Source organism: Bos mutus, chromosome 1 (assembly GCF_027580195.1).
Source record: "Bos mutus isolate GX-2022 chromosome 1, NWIPB_WYAK_1.1, whole genome shotgun sequence".
Lineage (NCBI taxonomy): Eukaryota > Metazoa > Chordata > Mammalia > Artiodactyla > Bovidae > Bos > Bos mutus.
In genome coordinates this window covers 151,711,434-151,728,273 of record NC_091617.1, presented here as the reverse complement: position 1 = coordinate 151,728,273, position 16,840 = coordinate 151,711,434, and the positions used below count along the sequence as shown (strand labels likewise).

At 49.4% G+C, this 16,840-nt stretch overlaps 1 protein-coding gene across 1 annotated transcript in view; it reads left to right on the top strand.

Annotated features, from left to right (window-relative positions):
* Positions 1-46: 46 nt before the first annotated feature.
* SIM2 (SIM bHLH transcription factor 2) overlaps positions 47-16,840 on the top strand; it is a 50,838-nt gene continuing 34,044 nt past the window's right edge. Inside the window, exons 1-3 of the mRNA XM_070388775.1 lie at positions 47-223; positions 8,584-8,666; positions 11,651-11,740. Of these exons, the coding sequence (XP_070244876.1) occupies positions 49-223; positions 8,584-8,666; positions 11,651-11,740 (348 nt within the window). The 5' untranslated portion in view covers positions 47-48. The remainder of the gene's footprint in view (positions 224-8,583; positions 8,667-11,650; positions 11,741-16,840) is intronic.

Sequence of the window (16,840 nt, the reverse complement as noted above, 5' to 3'; positions counted from 1 at the left end):
GCGGGCCTGGAGCACCGCCGGGTCTAATATGCCCGGAGCCGAGGCGCGATGAAGGAGAAGTCCAAGAATGCGGCCAAGACCAGGAGGGAGAAGGAAAATGGCGAGTTTTACGAGCTGGCCAAGCTGCTCCCGCTACCATCGGCCATCACCTCGCAGTTGGACAAGGCGTCCATCATCCGACTCACCACGAGCTACCTGAAGATGCGCGCCGTCTTTCCCGAAGGTGAGAGGCCCGCAGGTGGGCGGCCGGGAGCTCTAGGAGGCCCAAACCGGAGCCGGAGCTCTCCCGGAGGGGCGGCTTTAGTTTCCCGGGCCGCTGCCGGAACATCTGGCGGAGGTCGCCGAGGGGAACTTCGGCTCCTCCTGGAGTTGAGGGGCCAGGGGCCTGGTGCGCAGACTACCACACCATCCTCTGGCCCAGGACTGGAGAGGGACGAACCAGGAATCGCTGCATGAGTGTGCGAGTCCAGCCTGGCCTTCTTTCCTTTCCTCTTTCCCTTCTTCGTTTCTTTAACTCCTCTTTTCTTTTTTCTTTTTTACTTCTTTTTGCGTGAAGGGGGAAGGGCAGTGTACCCCGGCGGGAACTGAAGGGTGTTTGCTGGTCGCAGCTGGGAGAGACTGGAGTACATACCGGGAGGCCCTGCAGGCCGAGCTCCCAGCAGAGCACCTGGGGAGCCTGGGGCTCAGACTCGGGCCTCCCCGGTTGTCTGTTCTCTGCTGAGCTTTCTCGGTGCTGGGATTCCAGAGGTCAGGGTGGGAGTAACCCCGCTCAAGGAGGTGAACCCAGATGAGGCAGGAGAGACAGAGGGAGGTGGTTCGTTTGGAAGTGGCAGGCGGGCCTGAGCAGTCTTCTTTTCTAGATTGGAATTAACAAGCCCAGGAGGGGCAGGTGCCCTGGTGGTCAAGGGTCACCAGGACCCTCCAGTCCTGGCAGGCCCTCCGTGATCAGACATGGTGGCCCACTGGGCAGGACACTCCCTGCCCCAACCGGCCTGTGGGTGCGTCACGGGCACCTCTGGGCTGGAAGAGGCCTGATCACCGCAGCGGCCCTTTTGGCGTCCCTGTAAATCTGAACCGATGCCTTTCTGGCGTCTCTGTGCCCAGCCACAGGGGCTGCGGCCTGGCAGAAGGGATTAGGACCCTTGTCTGAGACTCTGCTCTGGAGTCTGAGGGGCACAACCCCCACAGAGACCTGCAGGCCTCGGTGTCCCAAGAGCTCCGCCAGGACTAGGGAGATGCCTTCGGCCACAGGGCACAGGAAAGGATCGAGGCAGCGTCGCGACAGGTGTCCCTCCAGCAAAGAGCACCTCTGTTAAGGCGGTTCCAGGCCAGGTGATCGACCTGAAGTCGGTAAACCCGACCTTTGTATGGTGGGTGCCCCTGAGCCTGCTGTTTGGCACCGTCTCTGGGTCTTAAGCTGCCTTTCACACCGCCTCCTGGGTGGAGTGCGGAGGGCCTGTCCTCCGGCTCCGCAGCAGGCGGCTTGGAGCCCAGCACCACGCAGGACGCAGAGCCCAGAGGACTGGAAGCGGTGGCCTGTCCCCGCCGGCGGGCGCCCTGTGCCTTCCAGCTGCGCCGTGCAGCCGACTGGCGCGTTTCTGCCAGGATCAGGAGCCCGTGAGACCTGACCGCCAGAACCCCAAGCTCTTAGAAGGGAAAGTTCTTTTCCTTTCCCACCAACCCCCCCACCCAGAGGCCCCCAACTCGACTCGGCTCCTCCCTTTGGGAGCTTCAGTGGCCGGCGGGTAGTGATCACTCATCTTGTCCATCTTCCACCGAAGCAGAGATGATTCCTCGCCTGCTGAAGTTTCAGTGAAAGTTAGAGGAGAATTAGGTTTTGTAAAAGCCGAGTCTCCTTCCAACCCAGGGAGGAGGGATGGCAACTGGTTTGCCATAGTGAGCCGGTCAGTAATCCGCATGCTACAAAGCAGGTGCGGAGTCCAGACGGGACGGAAGCCTCCTCTCCCGTCCCAAGGTTAAATGATTTTCAAGCAAGTCAGAACTGAGTTAGAGGTTCGGAGAAAGGGGCTAACTTGCAGGCCATTCATTGTTTGGCGATTTCCAGGAAAGCAGGTTACAAATTGGGAACTGGTGGGTGGACTGCTGCTGCAAGTACTTCAACTAAGGCTGCAGGTTTCAGCTCTGGCAAGCAAGTCTCCAGGCCTTGGGGCCCAGAATGTCTTGGCCCTGAGGCTGAACGAGATAAAGAACCCGCCTGCCAATGCAGGAGACTGGAGTTTGATCCCTCAGGTTGGGAAGATCCCCTGGAGGAGGGCATGGCAACCCACTCCAGCATTCTTGCCAGGGAAAATCCTATGGACAGAGGAGCCTGGCGGGCTGCAGTCCGTGGGGTCACAGAAGAGTCGGACAGGACTGAGACGACGGAGCGTAGAGCTGGCTGCAGGGATGGGTGGGCTGCGGTCTGGCCCCTGAGCACAGGCCCTGGTGTTTTGTTCCTAGTGATCTGTGCATCTCCTGGAGGTGTCGGGGCGGGGGTTGGGGGGGACCATCCAGATTGGAACTCCAGGAGGGGTCGGGGATTGCAGTTTGGTCCTAGAGTTTGGTAAATAGTACTGGACCTATGGGGGGTCCCAGTTCATCCAAAATGGGGAGCAGGAGGAGGTCTACCCCAGCGGTCCAGCAGTGATGATGCTGGGGTCCTGGCCTGCCTCGTGGGCGGCAGCCTGGGGGACTCCTCCTGGGCTCAGAGACTGGGCCCTGCTGCTCTGGTGGCGACACTACACCCCACCCCAACCCCAAGTGAGTCTGGGACTGGAGGGATGCCTAGGGCAGAGAAAAGGATGAGTTTAGAAAGACCTCAACTGTGCAAAATGACTGGTTCCCCTCTCCGGTAGCTCAGAAGGGCGGGGAGTTCGGAAGTAGCACCTGAAATCAATTTAAGGTGTTCCGGAGGGACCGCTGGGAGGTGGTACGGGGTTGCGATGGGGGCTGGTGGAACCACGAGGGGTCTCGAGGCAGGCTTCAGTGAGGTTTCAGGACCACCCCAGTCCTGCGACGTGGTGGGAGCTCCAGGATCTGCTCCAGGTCTCAGGGCAAATGGAAAGATACGGAAACACCCTCACTGTTGGGTGGCCTGGGAGCAGGCGGGATCCCCAGGTGAAGAAAAATCTAGAGACCACATTAGGACTAAGGGAGTTAGCACATGAATAGCACAGGCTGAAGGAACCACGGGGATCCTCAGACTAACGCTTTGCATTTGAGGAAATTGAGGCCAGAGCGGGATGGGCTTTCCCCAGATCCCCTTTGACCTGGCGAGGACCAGGCGGGCGGTGCCCGCTGCGGGCACGGAGGCCAGTACTGGAGAGGCCGCCGGGCCTCAGTTCTGTTCATCCTGAGACCGCAGGGTGGAAGGAGAGAAAGAGGAGACACCCCAGCATGGGGACAGGGGGAGGCAACTGGAACCAGGTAGACACTCCCAGGGGAGGCCAGTCTGCAAGCTGGACGGTGCTGGCAGCCCAGACAGCCGGTCCAAGGCTCGACGCTGTCGGGCTGCCCTGCTGGGCCTTGGTCTTCTTGTCTGTAAAATGGGCCCATCAGCAACTCCATGGCTGCGCAAGGTTCCTGGGATGCTGGGGTGTGAGGAGGCAGGCCAAGCAGGTGGAGGTGTTCCTCCTCCAGTCTGCATCCTTCCCGTGAGCTTGCTGCCTTCCCCCGCCCCAGCCAGATGTGGCTTGAATGCTGTCGGCCCTACTGGGCAGACTTCTGGGACCCACCGCCTGGAGTTGGAAGAGGAGTGGTTTTCGGGGTCCCCACCAGTTCTTCCCCTTTAACTGCAAGCTGAGAAGTGGTGAGGTAGATGGGCAGGCAAGAGGGCAAGGGAGCCAGGCCGGCTTTGGCAGGGACTCAGAATCAAAAGCTTAGTGGGTGGGAAGGCCAGGTGCTCCCAGGGAGCAGGGTCTACCTGGCCTGTTATCACTGTGCCCTTCCCTTCAGGGGAAGGGGGGTGGCTTTGGAAACACAGAAGTACCTCGGGTGGGCCATCACTGCATGTGACCACGCTAGGCAGGATGTATTCCGCTGTTTGGTGATCCGTGCTGGGCCTGGGGAGGCTGGGGTCGGAGCTGGGAGAGCTTGGGGTGGCCAGTCACCAGGGTTAGGCCCCCTTCCCTGGAGCCGGGGTTCCCAGGGAGTGGCCTCCTTCTGGACACTTGTCCAGAAACTCTTGCAGAAGAGACTGGCTTCACGTCCCCAGTTGAGGAGCGGAGCTGGAAACAGGCTGGTTATGGGGAGAGAACAGAGACCCTCCTCCCACCACCCGCCCCCCAAGACCCCAGACAGGTGTGAGCGCATGAGAGAGGCAGGGACCACAGCACACGTGACAACCTTTTACTCCAGAGAAGTGAGCTTGTCACACGCACAGTTAAGTGGGGTTGGAGGCCTGCGTTATTCCAGTGGCCGGATTTGTCTGGGTTTGGGTTCAGGCAGAACCTTTCCCGCCCACCCAGCCCCGCCACACCTGAGTGCCAAGGGGAGGGTTGGGGTGGGGGACGTCCTAGAAACAGTTGCTGGGGATGGAAACGCTTTGATTTAGAGGCTTTGGTAAGGAGAAACACGCCCTAAACTGACCTGGGGTCACAGATCCAAGGCCTTTCTCTACTGCAGCCCGAAATAGTGTAGGGTTTTTTTTTTTTTTTTTTTAAGTAGACATATTTTTTTAGAAGAAAGTGGGTTTTTACAACCCTCTCTCTCGATCTCTACTTGGAAGTTTGCCAGGATGTGCGCGAGGTCTGGGAGAGGACGCTCACAGAGCAGGAGACTCCGGCGGGTGATGGGAACACCAGAGATGCAGGGCCCAGGTGGTTGGGGGCGCTCAGATTCACCTCTGAGGGGTTGACCAGTGCTCTAGAACGGCTGGGGGGCTCCGGGGTGCGCACTCAGAAGCCTGGCGGGGCATGCGCTGGCCACGAGGCCTTACCACCCCCCCATCCTTCAAGGGTAGACATCAGACAAGGTTCAAGGTCGCTGGTCGCTTCCAGTTGTCTGTGGTCTGAACGAGGTACAACGCTGACTCTTGGCCAAGTAGGACAGGCTGGAAGCCCCCCTTCCCCTACCCCGACCCAGAGCCAGGCTCTGGGACCTCTCTACCAAGCGCTCCCCTCAATACCCACTCTCCTCCGCTGTGCAGCTGTTGGTTTGGAAGAGAGTTCTAGGGCCTGGATTTTCAGGGAGCCCAGTGACAATGAACCATTCCAAGGCTGGGAAAGAACTGAATTACCCCCATTTTCGGTACCCAAGGTTGCGCTGGGGAAACTGTGAGAATCACCGTCGGTCAGGAAGTTCTTATCCAAGTCTGGACCCATTTATTTGTCACTGGATACAGTGGGTTCTGCTCCTGGATCCAGAGGAGCAGATCCAACTGCCTCCTTTGGGTCTCCACGTGTGTGTCCCTTCATCTGAGAGGGTGAGACCCGATCCCTCTGCGAGGGAACCCCTCCAGTCTCCCGCCTCAGCAAGGAATCCACTTACTTATGTGATCTGATGTTTATGGCCTATGACCTGCACCCAGGCACAGCTGGTGCCTTTTCAAAAGTTGTATGTTGACTGACTACCTGAGCACCCAGAGAGGAGAGACCATATTTAGGTAGCTTCTGTGGCGGGCTTGCCAAGTGGCTCAGATGGTAAAAAAAAAAAAAAAAAAAAATCTGCCTGCAATGCAGGAGACCAGGGTTCAGTCCCTGGATTGGGAAGATCCCCTGGAGAAGGAAATAGCAACCCACTTTAGTATTCTTGCCTGGGAAATCCCATGGACAGAGGAGCTTGGCGGGCTGCAGTCCATGGGGTCACAAAGAGTCACACAAGACTGAGCGACTAATGACTAACACTGGCAGGCTGGGCCTGGCAGGGTTGAAACCAAATAGCCCGCTGAGTGCGGGTACAAGGTCACCCACAGACCTTTGGAGGCAGAGGGAGAAAGGGGATACCTGTCTCCCTTTCCCTGTGACCTTGTGGCTGACCGCCCCCCCAAATGGCCTAGCCATCTAGATTCCCAGCATCAGACAGTGCCCCCCGCTGCCGACACATGTAGGGCACTCGGACCCCAAACCCTGGTTGGAAACCACAGGCCAGGTTGGGAACCCCATTTGCTCCAGTCATTGGTATGGTTGCAGGGATTTCCCAGAATCAGGCAAGACAGACCGCCAACGACATAAACCTGGAGGAGCTCAGCCCAGCTTTTTCTTACACTCTTCCTTCATTTTTCTAACAAACGAAGCTTTTTGTCAGATCCAAATAAAGACCACATATCCAGCACCTCACTTTTTCAGGAGTATATATGGCTTTATGGTAACGAGATGATTTTTTTTTTGGTTACAAACCTTACCTTCTTTAGTCTCTGCATCCAGCCCAGAGTAGATTTTTATGGGCCCCGGGAAAGGCCTCGCGCACAGCGGTTTCTAATGGAAGACCTGGCAGCCCCATCACCCTGTGAGGTGGCCTGGGGGCAGGGAAGTTCGAGGAGAGCCTCCCACCGCCCACCCCCCTCGTGCCAGGTCCAAATCTCCCCTGGCAAAGCAGAGACGTGGAGAAACCGAGAAATCGTAGGAAACGTTATAATAAGAGGACAGGCTCTGCTGATGTATCCAGCTATTTGAATTACACAGAAAGTTGGCCTGTGTAGCCAGTGCACTTTGGTGTGTGAGGCTGGAAGGCTTTGGGGAGACCCAGGGAGTCTGGTGTGGGGGGCTCATTCCCAAAGGTGCAGATTTCCCCATGTCTCTCAGACCCAGGCGTTCTGAGGAGTGAGGGCCAGGGACTGTGCCCACTGTCCACAGAGAGCCAGGCAGAGGTGGCCTGGCCCAGACCGGGGAACAGGACCAGGAGTGGGCTAAAGGACAGTTTAGCAGCTGCGTTTGCCGACTGGCGGACGTCAGAATTCCTGGACCCTGATTACACTTTTTTTTTGATTTAAACCCCCAAGGACTTCAAATGTTGGTTCTTTCCATTTCTGGTTAAAGGGAGTAAATGCCAGCACCAGCAGGCTCTCGGGTCTTGGGGAGGAAGGCCCTACCGATGGCCCTGTACTGTGGTCACCGTGGTCATCCTTGGGGATGGGGTGGACGGGGGTTTCCTGAGGTTAAAGAGACACCCCGTTCCACTCTGAGGTGGGGTCTGGGGAGTTGGGTGGGAGTGGTGATGGTATTTGGGAGATCGGGCTATGTGGAAATGAACCAATTCCTTATGGGGAGATCAGGATAAACCTCCAAGGAGACATAAAGGCCACACCTTTCTTAGTTGCTTGGTAGAATTGGCCAGTAGAGGGGTCTCCAGCGTCTCTGGGGGGCCCTGGGCCTGGAGGTGCTCTGGGCCCTGCAGCACCCAGGCACTGGGGGGGGGGGTGCGTTTTCTGCCTGCTGGGATTGAAAGTTCCAGAAGCTGCGGTGCTCCTGGTGCCCCGCAGGGACAGCGGGGAGACCCAAGTGCCTGCGCACCACTCGGGGGGACTGTCCTGGGAGTGGTCCTCGGATTCGCTCTGGCCCGGGGTCGGGCCCACACTCCCGGGAGCTGCAGCAAGGGGGCCAGTCTGCCCTGGAGGAAGGGGACGCCCTCTGACCCAGAGACAAGACCCCAGCTCACCTTGTAAGGTCGCAGCTTAGGTGGGAGGGAGTGGGGTGCTAGGACAGCGGTGACCGGCCTTCGCCACGTCACACCGGCACCAGCCTCGGCGATCGCTGGAGGGTTTCAGGCCAGGCCGCCGGCAGGAAGGACTCCAGGGAGCGGCTTGGGGGTCCCTCTGAGCTGGCACTTAGCGCTGCAATCTCACTGGGCTTTCCTGCTTCCTGCAGAGAAAGCCTGGGAGCCCCTGGGGTCACAGCAGCTGAGCCGAGGGCACTCGAGAAGGGTATTCTGCTGAGCAGGGCTGTCTTTCCCCTGGTGCACTTTCTGCAACTCCAGTGGCCTTCCCAGAGGTTGTGGGGAGCCACCGGAAGCTTTGGGGGACAGTTAAGAAGCGGAGGGGCTGCAAGACCCCGATTGTGTGACAACAAACACTTCCCAGGTCTGTATAGTATATACACCGCCCTCCCGGCCCTCAGGCCATCCCCTGCCCCGCCCCCAGCTGCTGGGGAGTTAGGAGTTCACCTTGGGGAAGCCCCCAGGGAACCCCTTTCCAGGTTGGGGCTCCTGGATTGGAAGAAGGTCAGCGCTTCTGGGGCCTGTGAGGGGGTTGCTGAAAAGTCAGGGAGTTGGGAGGATTCCGGGAGATTGAAAAAGATTTTTTTAAAAAAACCAGAAAAGCCGCCTCTAAGACGGCCAGGGCTCTAAGTGTGGGCTGCTCTGTCTTTGGGAAAATACATAGCTGCCAGCTTCGCAGGGGAGGGAGAAAGGAGGTACCTTTGGAGGTAATATTTACTGGTTGAATCCATATCCCCATTTGGATAGGAGGATGGCCGATTTCAAAGGAGATTAGATTACCTTGTGGCATGTCAAATAAAACCTGGAGGCCTCTGTGGGAATTTCTCCTCTGCCCTCTTTTCTTTTTGATCGAAGGCCAAGGAAGGGGTGACTGGGGGCGGAGGTCGCTGGCTGGGTGCTGCCGTTTACCGGTTTGCTTTGGTTCCCGTCCAGGTTTAGGAGACGCGTGGGGACAGCCCAGCCGCGCGGGGCCCCTGGACGGTGTCGCCAAGGAGCTGGGATCGCACTTGCTGCAGGTAGTGGGGTCGCCACGCAAGGGGAGGGGGAGGTGAAGCACTGTGCCCCCCAAGGCCCTGCGCCCCATGGGGCCTGCCTTCCGACCTGCCACGCCAGTCTTGGAGGGGGCTCCCTTCTCAGGGAGCCTCTGGAGGGTCCATTGACCAACCCCCAGGCTGAAGAGGACAACAATGATCAGACTTCGGGCCAATAGACTCCCCATAACTCCTCTTCTGGGGAGGAGGACTCCAGGGCCCCATGTGGGTTCTGCACAGCCAGTGCAACCTCGGGTTGGCCCCCCCATGAACCCCACACCTAGCCTCCTTTCAATTCCTGCCCCCAGGACTCTCTAGCCCTTGAGACCTAGGGGAAGGGTGAAGTCCTCTACAACCTGATTTTCCTCAGTACACTGTTTTGGAGCGCTTGCTCTGTGCCTGACACCGTGCCAGGCTCTGGAGCCAGAGAAGGAAGGCGCAAGGACACTCCAAGCCAGAGAGAGGGAGCAATGAAGTGCTTGATGCTTGGGTGTGTGTCTGGAGAAGTTGCAGTCGAGACAGCATCCATAACTGAATCTCAGCAGTTGACGGCAGAGGACCGGTTCACTGCCGGGCCCAGATTCTATTCTAAATCTACTATATCATCTCTTCGCTTAGAAGTGTGTTCTATTTTTAACTGCATTTTTTTCAGAGGAAGCAGTCGAGGCACAGAAAGGTTAAGCCGCAGGCCTGAGGTCACACCACACCGGGCGGAGCCTTGTTCCACCCGAGTGGTCCAGCTCTTAAGTGGGGGCAGCTCAGGACATGGTGCGGCGCCCCTGGCTTACCGAGGAAGCCCTGACTTGGTCTGTGGTCCGCCGCTTAGCGCCCCCAGCCCGCAGCCATTCAGCCAGGGGCTGTTAAACCGCCCTGACCTCGGGTTTCCCCCCCGCGGTGTCTGGGGCCGGGGCGGAGTGACCAGGCGCACGACCGGCCACTTCCAAGTCCGGGGCTGGCGCTAGGTGGGGACAGCAAGTCCTGGTGTCCCAGAGTCTTTCAAATGCCCTTTACAGAGCCTCATCAACGACCCGATTCATTCCCCCCTCCCGTCATTTGTCTCTGCCACCGAAAAATGCCTACCGAGAGCTATTTTGCATTTCCTCCTTCTATTTTGTGTTTTCTTAAAAAAAAAAAAAAAAAGTTGGCTTCGAAACTCAGGGACTTGGGTCCGCGCTTCGAAAAAGCAGATCTGTTCAAAACTCTTTTGCCCCCAAATGCCCTAGTGTTTTTTTTTTTTTTTAAACGCACGCGCTGGGGAAGAGAAGCTCCCGGGATATGTTTGAAACCCGAGGCGTTTCCAACATAGAGCCAGCGGTGCGCGAGCCCGCCCGGGAATGGCGCTGTTGGAGCCCTTTCCCCTGCGCGCTGCCTCCACGCTCACGTCCAGCGCCGCGCGCGATATTTTGCGTGCTTGATGCTCCTTCATATTACAAGGGACACTAATATCAGGGACAACTAAGTGCCAAGGAGCGCCACTGAAAACCTGGCGGCAAAGTCAAAGCCAAGTTTCTCCACTGTACATTTATTTAATTCCGGAGTGTGTCTGTGGATGGGCGGCTTTGCAGTTAATATACATGCAAACGCATTAGGTCATTTGCAGCTCTGAAGGCAGAACCAACATTTTCCATTAAGAGTATTATTTTTTAAGCTACTACTGGCAACGTTCAGAATTTAATTATGATACAACTTTTTTTCTTTTCCTCATACAGCCGCTATTATTTCATTTCGTGATTTTGGAGTTAAGCATGCAAAATGGGCGAACATGGTGATAACTTTAGAAATTGCTAGTTCATATCTTTGAAAAAGAGTTTAGTTGGTGAAATATTTCGTAGCTGATTTAGAAACATGAAAGTCGGGCTCCTGATCAAGGTGTTGATTTCAACCTCAGCACAAGGAAAGTTAATGATAGTTCAGTTGGCAAAGAAGTTTTTGCAGCAAAACTGTATTTGAGACAGCCGAATGTAAGGATATCTTTCAAGTTTCACTTCTATATTCTTTTTTAGGCAACCCCCCCTCCAAAGAGGGGGCGGATTTAGAAAAACCAAAGGTAATCTGGTTTCAATTACATGCTGTAAAAATAGAATTTGTGGCCAGAAATTAATTTGGAATATTTTTTATGGGGGCGACGTTGTGGGTTGTATGGGTCTTTCACCAACTTTATTGCTTTTCTTTGGTTCTGGATCTAAAATATGAATGGGTAAATAAAATGCAGTTTCCTTTTTCAAAAATAATTTAGTCCCTTTATCCTAGCCACACATAAATGCAATCATTACCTTTCATTTGACTTAATTACGTCTTATAATTTTACTTTATTTTTTTGAGGGCTAGCCAGCTTTGGCAAAAATCAGAATATCCTTTGGGTGGTTTTAATTGTTCAGAAATTGATCCTTCTTCTCCCTGAATTTTGCAAAGGTCGTTTGATCTCTTGCAAATTCTAAATAATTAATTCTGTAGACATAGTCTGTTAAAAATAACTGGGTATTTTCTTTTATTTTCTGGGGAGTGGGAGGGTTCAGAATTTATTATTCAAATGGTACTTAGGGATAACTAGAAAATTGTGGCAAATAAAGCATATGTTCTAGTGGTTTAAACGGCTGCCAATTATGACATAAAATGGTCTATACAGTGGTAGATTTTCCCCTAAGTACCATAGAACTCCGGATTTGTGCTAAGTGCTAAAATAACCCCAACAATAAAGCTACTACGTTTAAACTGAGCTTGATAGGAATTCTCAAATGTTTTGCATGATTTTTGTGATGTAGATGTAAGACTGTTTTTAAAGTCCTTTAAAAGTATTTGAGAGCCTGGCTGGGGAACGAAACCTAACGTCTGTCTCACGGCTCCAGGGCTCCTCTTTTATATATACGTTGATTATAATATTTTATACATTGCTCCATCCCAGTGACCGTATGATGACCAGCTTTAACTCTAACCTATCGTCTCTTACCCTGATGCTTTTTCTTTTACAGACTTTGGATGGATTTGTTTTTGTGGTAGCATCTGATGGCAAAATCATGTATATTTCGGAAACAGCTTCTGTACATTTAGGCTTGTCCCAGGTGGGTATCATCTAATTTTATGTACAATTAAAATAATAAATTAAGCGTTGGCGGATCTTGACAGCCTTGAAAATGAGTCTGTCCAAGATTCTGCTTTTGTGTATGAACCTAATCCAAAATTGCAAAATCGTTCTTTTTTTTCCCGCCGACAGGCTAGGTTTTTCTTCTCCGTGTTACATTTCACTTTTCCACTTTCTTTTTCCTTTGGGGCTAATGCCTAGTAATATCTTTGCAACAGTCAGCTTTGTCTGTTCGCCTGGACTCTGCTTATACTGTAAAGCTCCCTGCCACTAACAAGAACTTCACAAAGGGAGATTTTTCAGGGCATGCTTGATGGTCTACATGTGGTATTGTGAGTTGCTATGAAAGAAAGAGGCAAGCTGATGTAGAACGTGGATTTTATGCAGAATGTGCTTTGGGGAGAGAGAAAAGGGGGGTAGATTTATGAGTGTTCACATGGAATTCAGGGTAATTTTTCCTGAGTTTTTCCAGTTCAGTGGTCGTTTCAGTAAAGCATTTTATATGCTTGTGATAGAAACTCATAAAACTCAGTTTACTACTGTTTTTTTGCACAGCAAGGTCCTGGTTTCTTTAGAACATTTGAATATTACCGATTTTCCTGGAGCCATCTTCTAAAAAGGAGGTCATTCCCTAGAGGAGAGAGGGGCACTCGGTTTTATCTATCCCTGTCAAGCCAAGGGTTTGGTGGAGGATTTGGCTGCTTTCTGGGCTGTGGCCAGTCTGGATTGCGGGGGAGTCTACTGATGGTTGCCCATTCACATTTCTGATTTAACAAGCCTGGATCATGGTTCTAAGAGTCACACTGTTTAATACATGTAGGGGCTAAATATTTCTTTACATTGTGAGTGATCGGAGTGCTTTTTTTCATTACAACTGAAGACACACCAGAATTAATTAGATACAGGAAATAGGCTCCCAGGAGGCAGATGAATAATCTGTGTTGCACCACTCTCCTCCTGTAGTTAAGCCAAAGTAAAACATGCCAATTAAAGTGGCTTGAGTTTTCTCATTGAAAAACAGAATTACCAATTTGGAAACCTGCATCTGGTATATTCTTTTTTTTTCTTCTGCCAAGATGTTTCTTAAACTTTCCATTTGTTTACAGCCTTCTTTCCCAGTGGATGTACATCCTTAGCCAGGTCCAAGGGGGTTTCTGTGCCTGTATATTTCTTCTGCAGAGTCTTCTAAAATGAATCACATATTAAAATTGTCCAGTATTTTCTGTTCTCTTCCTCTTCTCTTCTTTTATGATACCAGGCCTCCCAGATAAGATTTAATAAGGTTTTTGACTCTTTGACCTATGTGACTCATGGGATTAGTGTACTGGTAGAATGGGAAACACTATCGGAAATATGAAGTTTTCTCTTTTTATCTTTTCTAGGGTTGTTATTCTCTGAATTTTCACCTTATTAATCTCTGAATGGTTAGAATTATTTAAGACCCTTTAGTTGGACCCAGCCTGGTTTCTACTCCTGACTTGATCTGTGGCTGAGTGCCCTTGATCAGATTTCTTTTTTTTTTTTTCAGATTTCTTAACTTTTTAAATGTAACTTACAATAACTTTTGATTAGCCTTATAATAATGTCACAAACAAGACAAAACGTTTCGCATACTTTTTAAAAATTTATTTTTAATTGGAGAATAATTGCTTTACAGTGTTGTGCTGATTTTTGCCATATAACGTGAATCAGCCATAAGTGTACACGTCACCTCCCCCTTGAACCTCCTTCCCACCCCCACCCATTTCACATACTTTTAAAATGATTGGCCAAATATACTTTAAACTGGTTAGAATCACTTTAACTGAACATTAAATTCAGATCTGAGCTCCCTAGCAGCCAAAGCAAAAAAGGAAATGCATTTAGTTGTATGGTTTTCATTGTCTGATAAGGGTTGGCAGTTAATCTCTCTGAACCATAATTTAAATAAGAAAGCAACGCCTACTGTACCGCTTCTTTAGAATCACGGTGAAAATCATACCAAAGGCCCATCTTGTGTGATTTATAAACTATAGGGAGCTACACAAAGCCAAGCAGTATCACAGCTAGAACTGCACTTCAATTAGCATCCTTTGGTGGGCACATATTAGGGATACTTAGTCATGGGAAATGTCCTGACACATCAAAAGGCTCTACCAGTGTACATACCAGGGCATTCCAGTTCATCCCATCAGGCTGTTCTGTCTGGCATCCTATATCCTTCTGTCATTTTTCTCTTTTCATATGGGAAATAAAAATGATTGTTTTTGAACACGATAATTAAAAATGACCAAAATACTGGCTAGGTAACATATACAGCTCGTGTTCATGATAAACGCCACAAATGGAAATCTAATCAGAATCACAATTTAAACTATATTTCCTCTCAGTCATAACGCAGACATAAAAGTTTGTATATCATAATTTTGAAAGGGGAGGGAGTTACACGCTACCATTTTCCAAGAAAGCTGTAGAGATGCCTTTTGTCTGTATGTTGCCCAGAGAAGTGTCCATTTCAAGTAAGTCAAACTGACCGTCTCTGAGCCTGGCTGATTTTTTTCTGATCTCCTGGCGGGACTATCCCAGTGTCAGCCTCCAGCTACAAAAACACTTTCCCGGCGACGTCTGGGGAGTGTTTCATGGTGAACTGTTTAAATAAGCAACAACAAACTTTCCCCTCAAATCTACCTCCTGTTCACGATTAACTCTGCAGAAGGAAACCTAGGCCGAATCACAAAGTGTATTTTTTTATGTCTTCTTAAATAGTAAAATAAGGTATTGAAAATAATGTCAAACACCCAACTTCTCTTTAAAAAAATGTTTGCACCTTTTGGATTATTTTTATTAGTGGTAACAACTCAGACAAATATATCAAACGTGAAAACTTAAAATAGGCCTCAAGATTTTTTAAATCACCAGAGATAAAAGTGTTGATAAAATTTTACCCACTAGTCAAGAGTAACCTTTTAAAAAGGTTTTCTGATGAATAAGGGTGATAATAGCTTATATTTACACTATGCCCTCTGTGTTCCCAGAAGTTTCAGTTACTCTCAATAATAATTTTTCTTTAAGTAATGACTCTTTCACCTTAATTTGGGGGTTAAAATCTATGTTAGCAGCTCCTAGGAAATATAAACTCCTAGGTTTGCCATAATTGTGTGATAATTCGTAGCAAAGTGTTTTGTTTTTTTTAATCTACACTATCTAAATAACTGAATTATCTGAGAGTATAAAAATGATTCTTTATGTGTTAATAAACCCATCCCAGTTCAAAGCCCTTTATTAAACTTTTTTAAAAGCACATATTGGAGTAAGTCTACTTCATTTGGCAGAGTTTATTCATTTATTTTTGCTTTTCAATTAGTAAATGTGGCCATCCTTGCTTTCAGACTTTGGTACCAAAAAAATGACAGAGAGGACCCCCAAATTCAAATTATCTCCTCAGCCCATAATTCAAGTGTTGGGGGGAAAAAGTCAGGCTTCGACTTGAAATTCTATTTGGTATATGCCACACTCATAATCCAAAGTAATTCGTGAAGACAAACTTATATCTGCTTGGAAGAGGTAGAGTTGAGGAAGCACTCCTTATCCGCCAAGTTTATTAAATGATTTAGTTTCACGGTTTTTTGATTAATTAACTTACATTTGAAGCAGGAAAAAAGCCTTGCATACATGCTGTGTATTTCTTCAAACATTTTAAAGTATTCTTGAGGTTTAAATTTCCTTACCAAAGTTGCATATGGTATGTAACATCTAGGTACCTAACATGCATTCTCACATAATATAAATATGTATGAAATAGCCGTTCACGAGCTACATAAAGGAAAATGTAATATTTGAGAGTGTGGCCGGAAGCACAACTGTAAAAATAACCATGGTGTTGTTTGGAGCCATAAGACTTAATCCTTTCACTTTTGAAATAAAGAGAAAGAACAGCGTTTAATGTTTGTTGACATAACTTGAACTCTGAAACCCAAACCATTTTATTTTAAAATGCTTAATTTACCATAGTCAGCAAAACACCCAAAGCAGAGCAATGTGTATTTCCAGAGTACTGGGTGAGTTTCCCCTCCGACCCAGAATATATCCATTTAGAGCTGTATTTATCATATGCAGTTCTCTTGGCAGGAAGAAAAGCTATTCAGCAAAACATAAAAAAGCTCTTAGAAGGAAAGCAATTCATTTTGTAGTTAGCTGGGTTTTACAAATACTAAAATATCACATTGAGGGTCTGTTTTAATAAGGTTGATGTATGAGAGCTGGGAGTTTTATAGAGACAACCATAATTTTCTTTTTTTTTCTGGTGAGGTAGTCACATTTCTTTCAACATTCAAAAGCACGAATAGATATCTCAATACAGGAAACACCATGTCAACCATAATTTTGAGTCAAGGTCAGCACTGTTTTATCATTCCCAAATTTGTTCTTTAAAAACATTTCCGTGATTTGAAGACTGTTTTACTTCCTAGACAGCCTTAGAGGTTTATCACGAACCTGAGTGTACAGAAAACCAAGCTTTTTCATTCATGGACTGCACTATTCTCATTCTCCAAAGGCATGTGATGAGAACAGGCTCTTTGGGAACAGATGAAGCTACTTTGGGGATTAAAACACAAATCAAATCCCTGTGAGCCCAGATGCAAGTCCTTTTGCAAATGTATGAAGATGTTTCTCTACAAAGACATCAGTTACTTTTTCTAAAAGCAAACTCCAAGCAAACCAGAGTTGTCATTTTTCTCTAAAAACCCGGGTTAAGGGAGAAATGATAGGCTAACACACACACACACACACACACACACACACACGCTATTTATTTTTTCATTTTTAAAAATAAGCCACTGGAATTGTGAATCCTTTAAAGAAAAAAATAGCTTTCTTATTGATTAGCCTCCATTATTCCCCACCTGACAGAATCTCTAGGGCTGCCCTTAGGAAACAGCTGACTTGAGTGTTGCTGGTTTGTTTAAACTTTTAAAAGATTAACAGGACTGACTTAAAAGAAGGATATTTCATTTTTACTCTTTTATTTTTAATGAAGTCATGTACTAACTTTTTAAAAATAAAACTTGGCACAGAGTAGGTTCTTGTCTTTTTTTAAAAT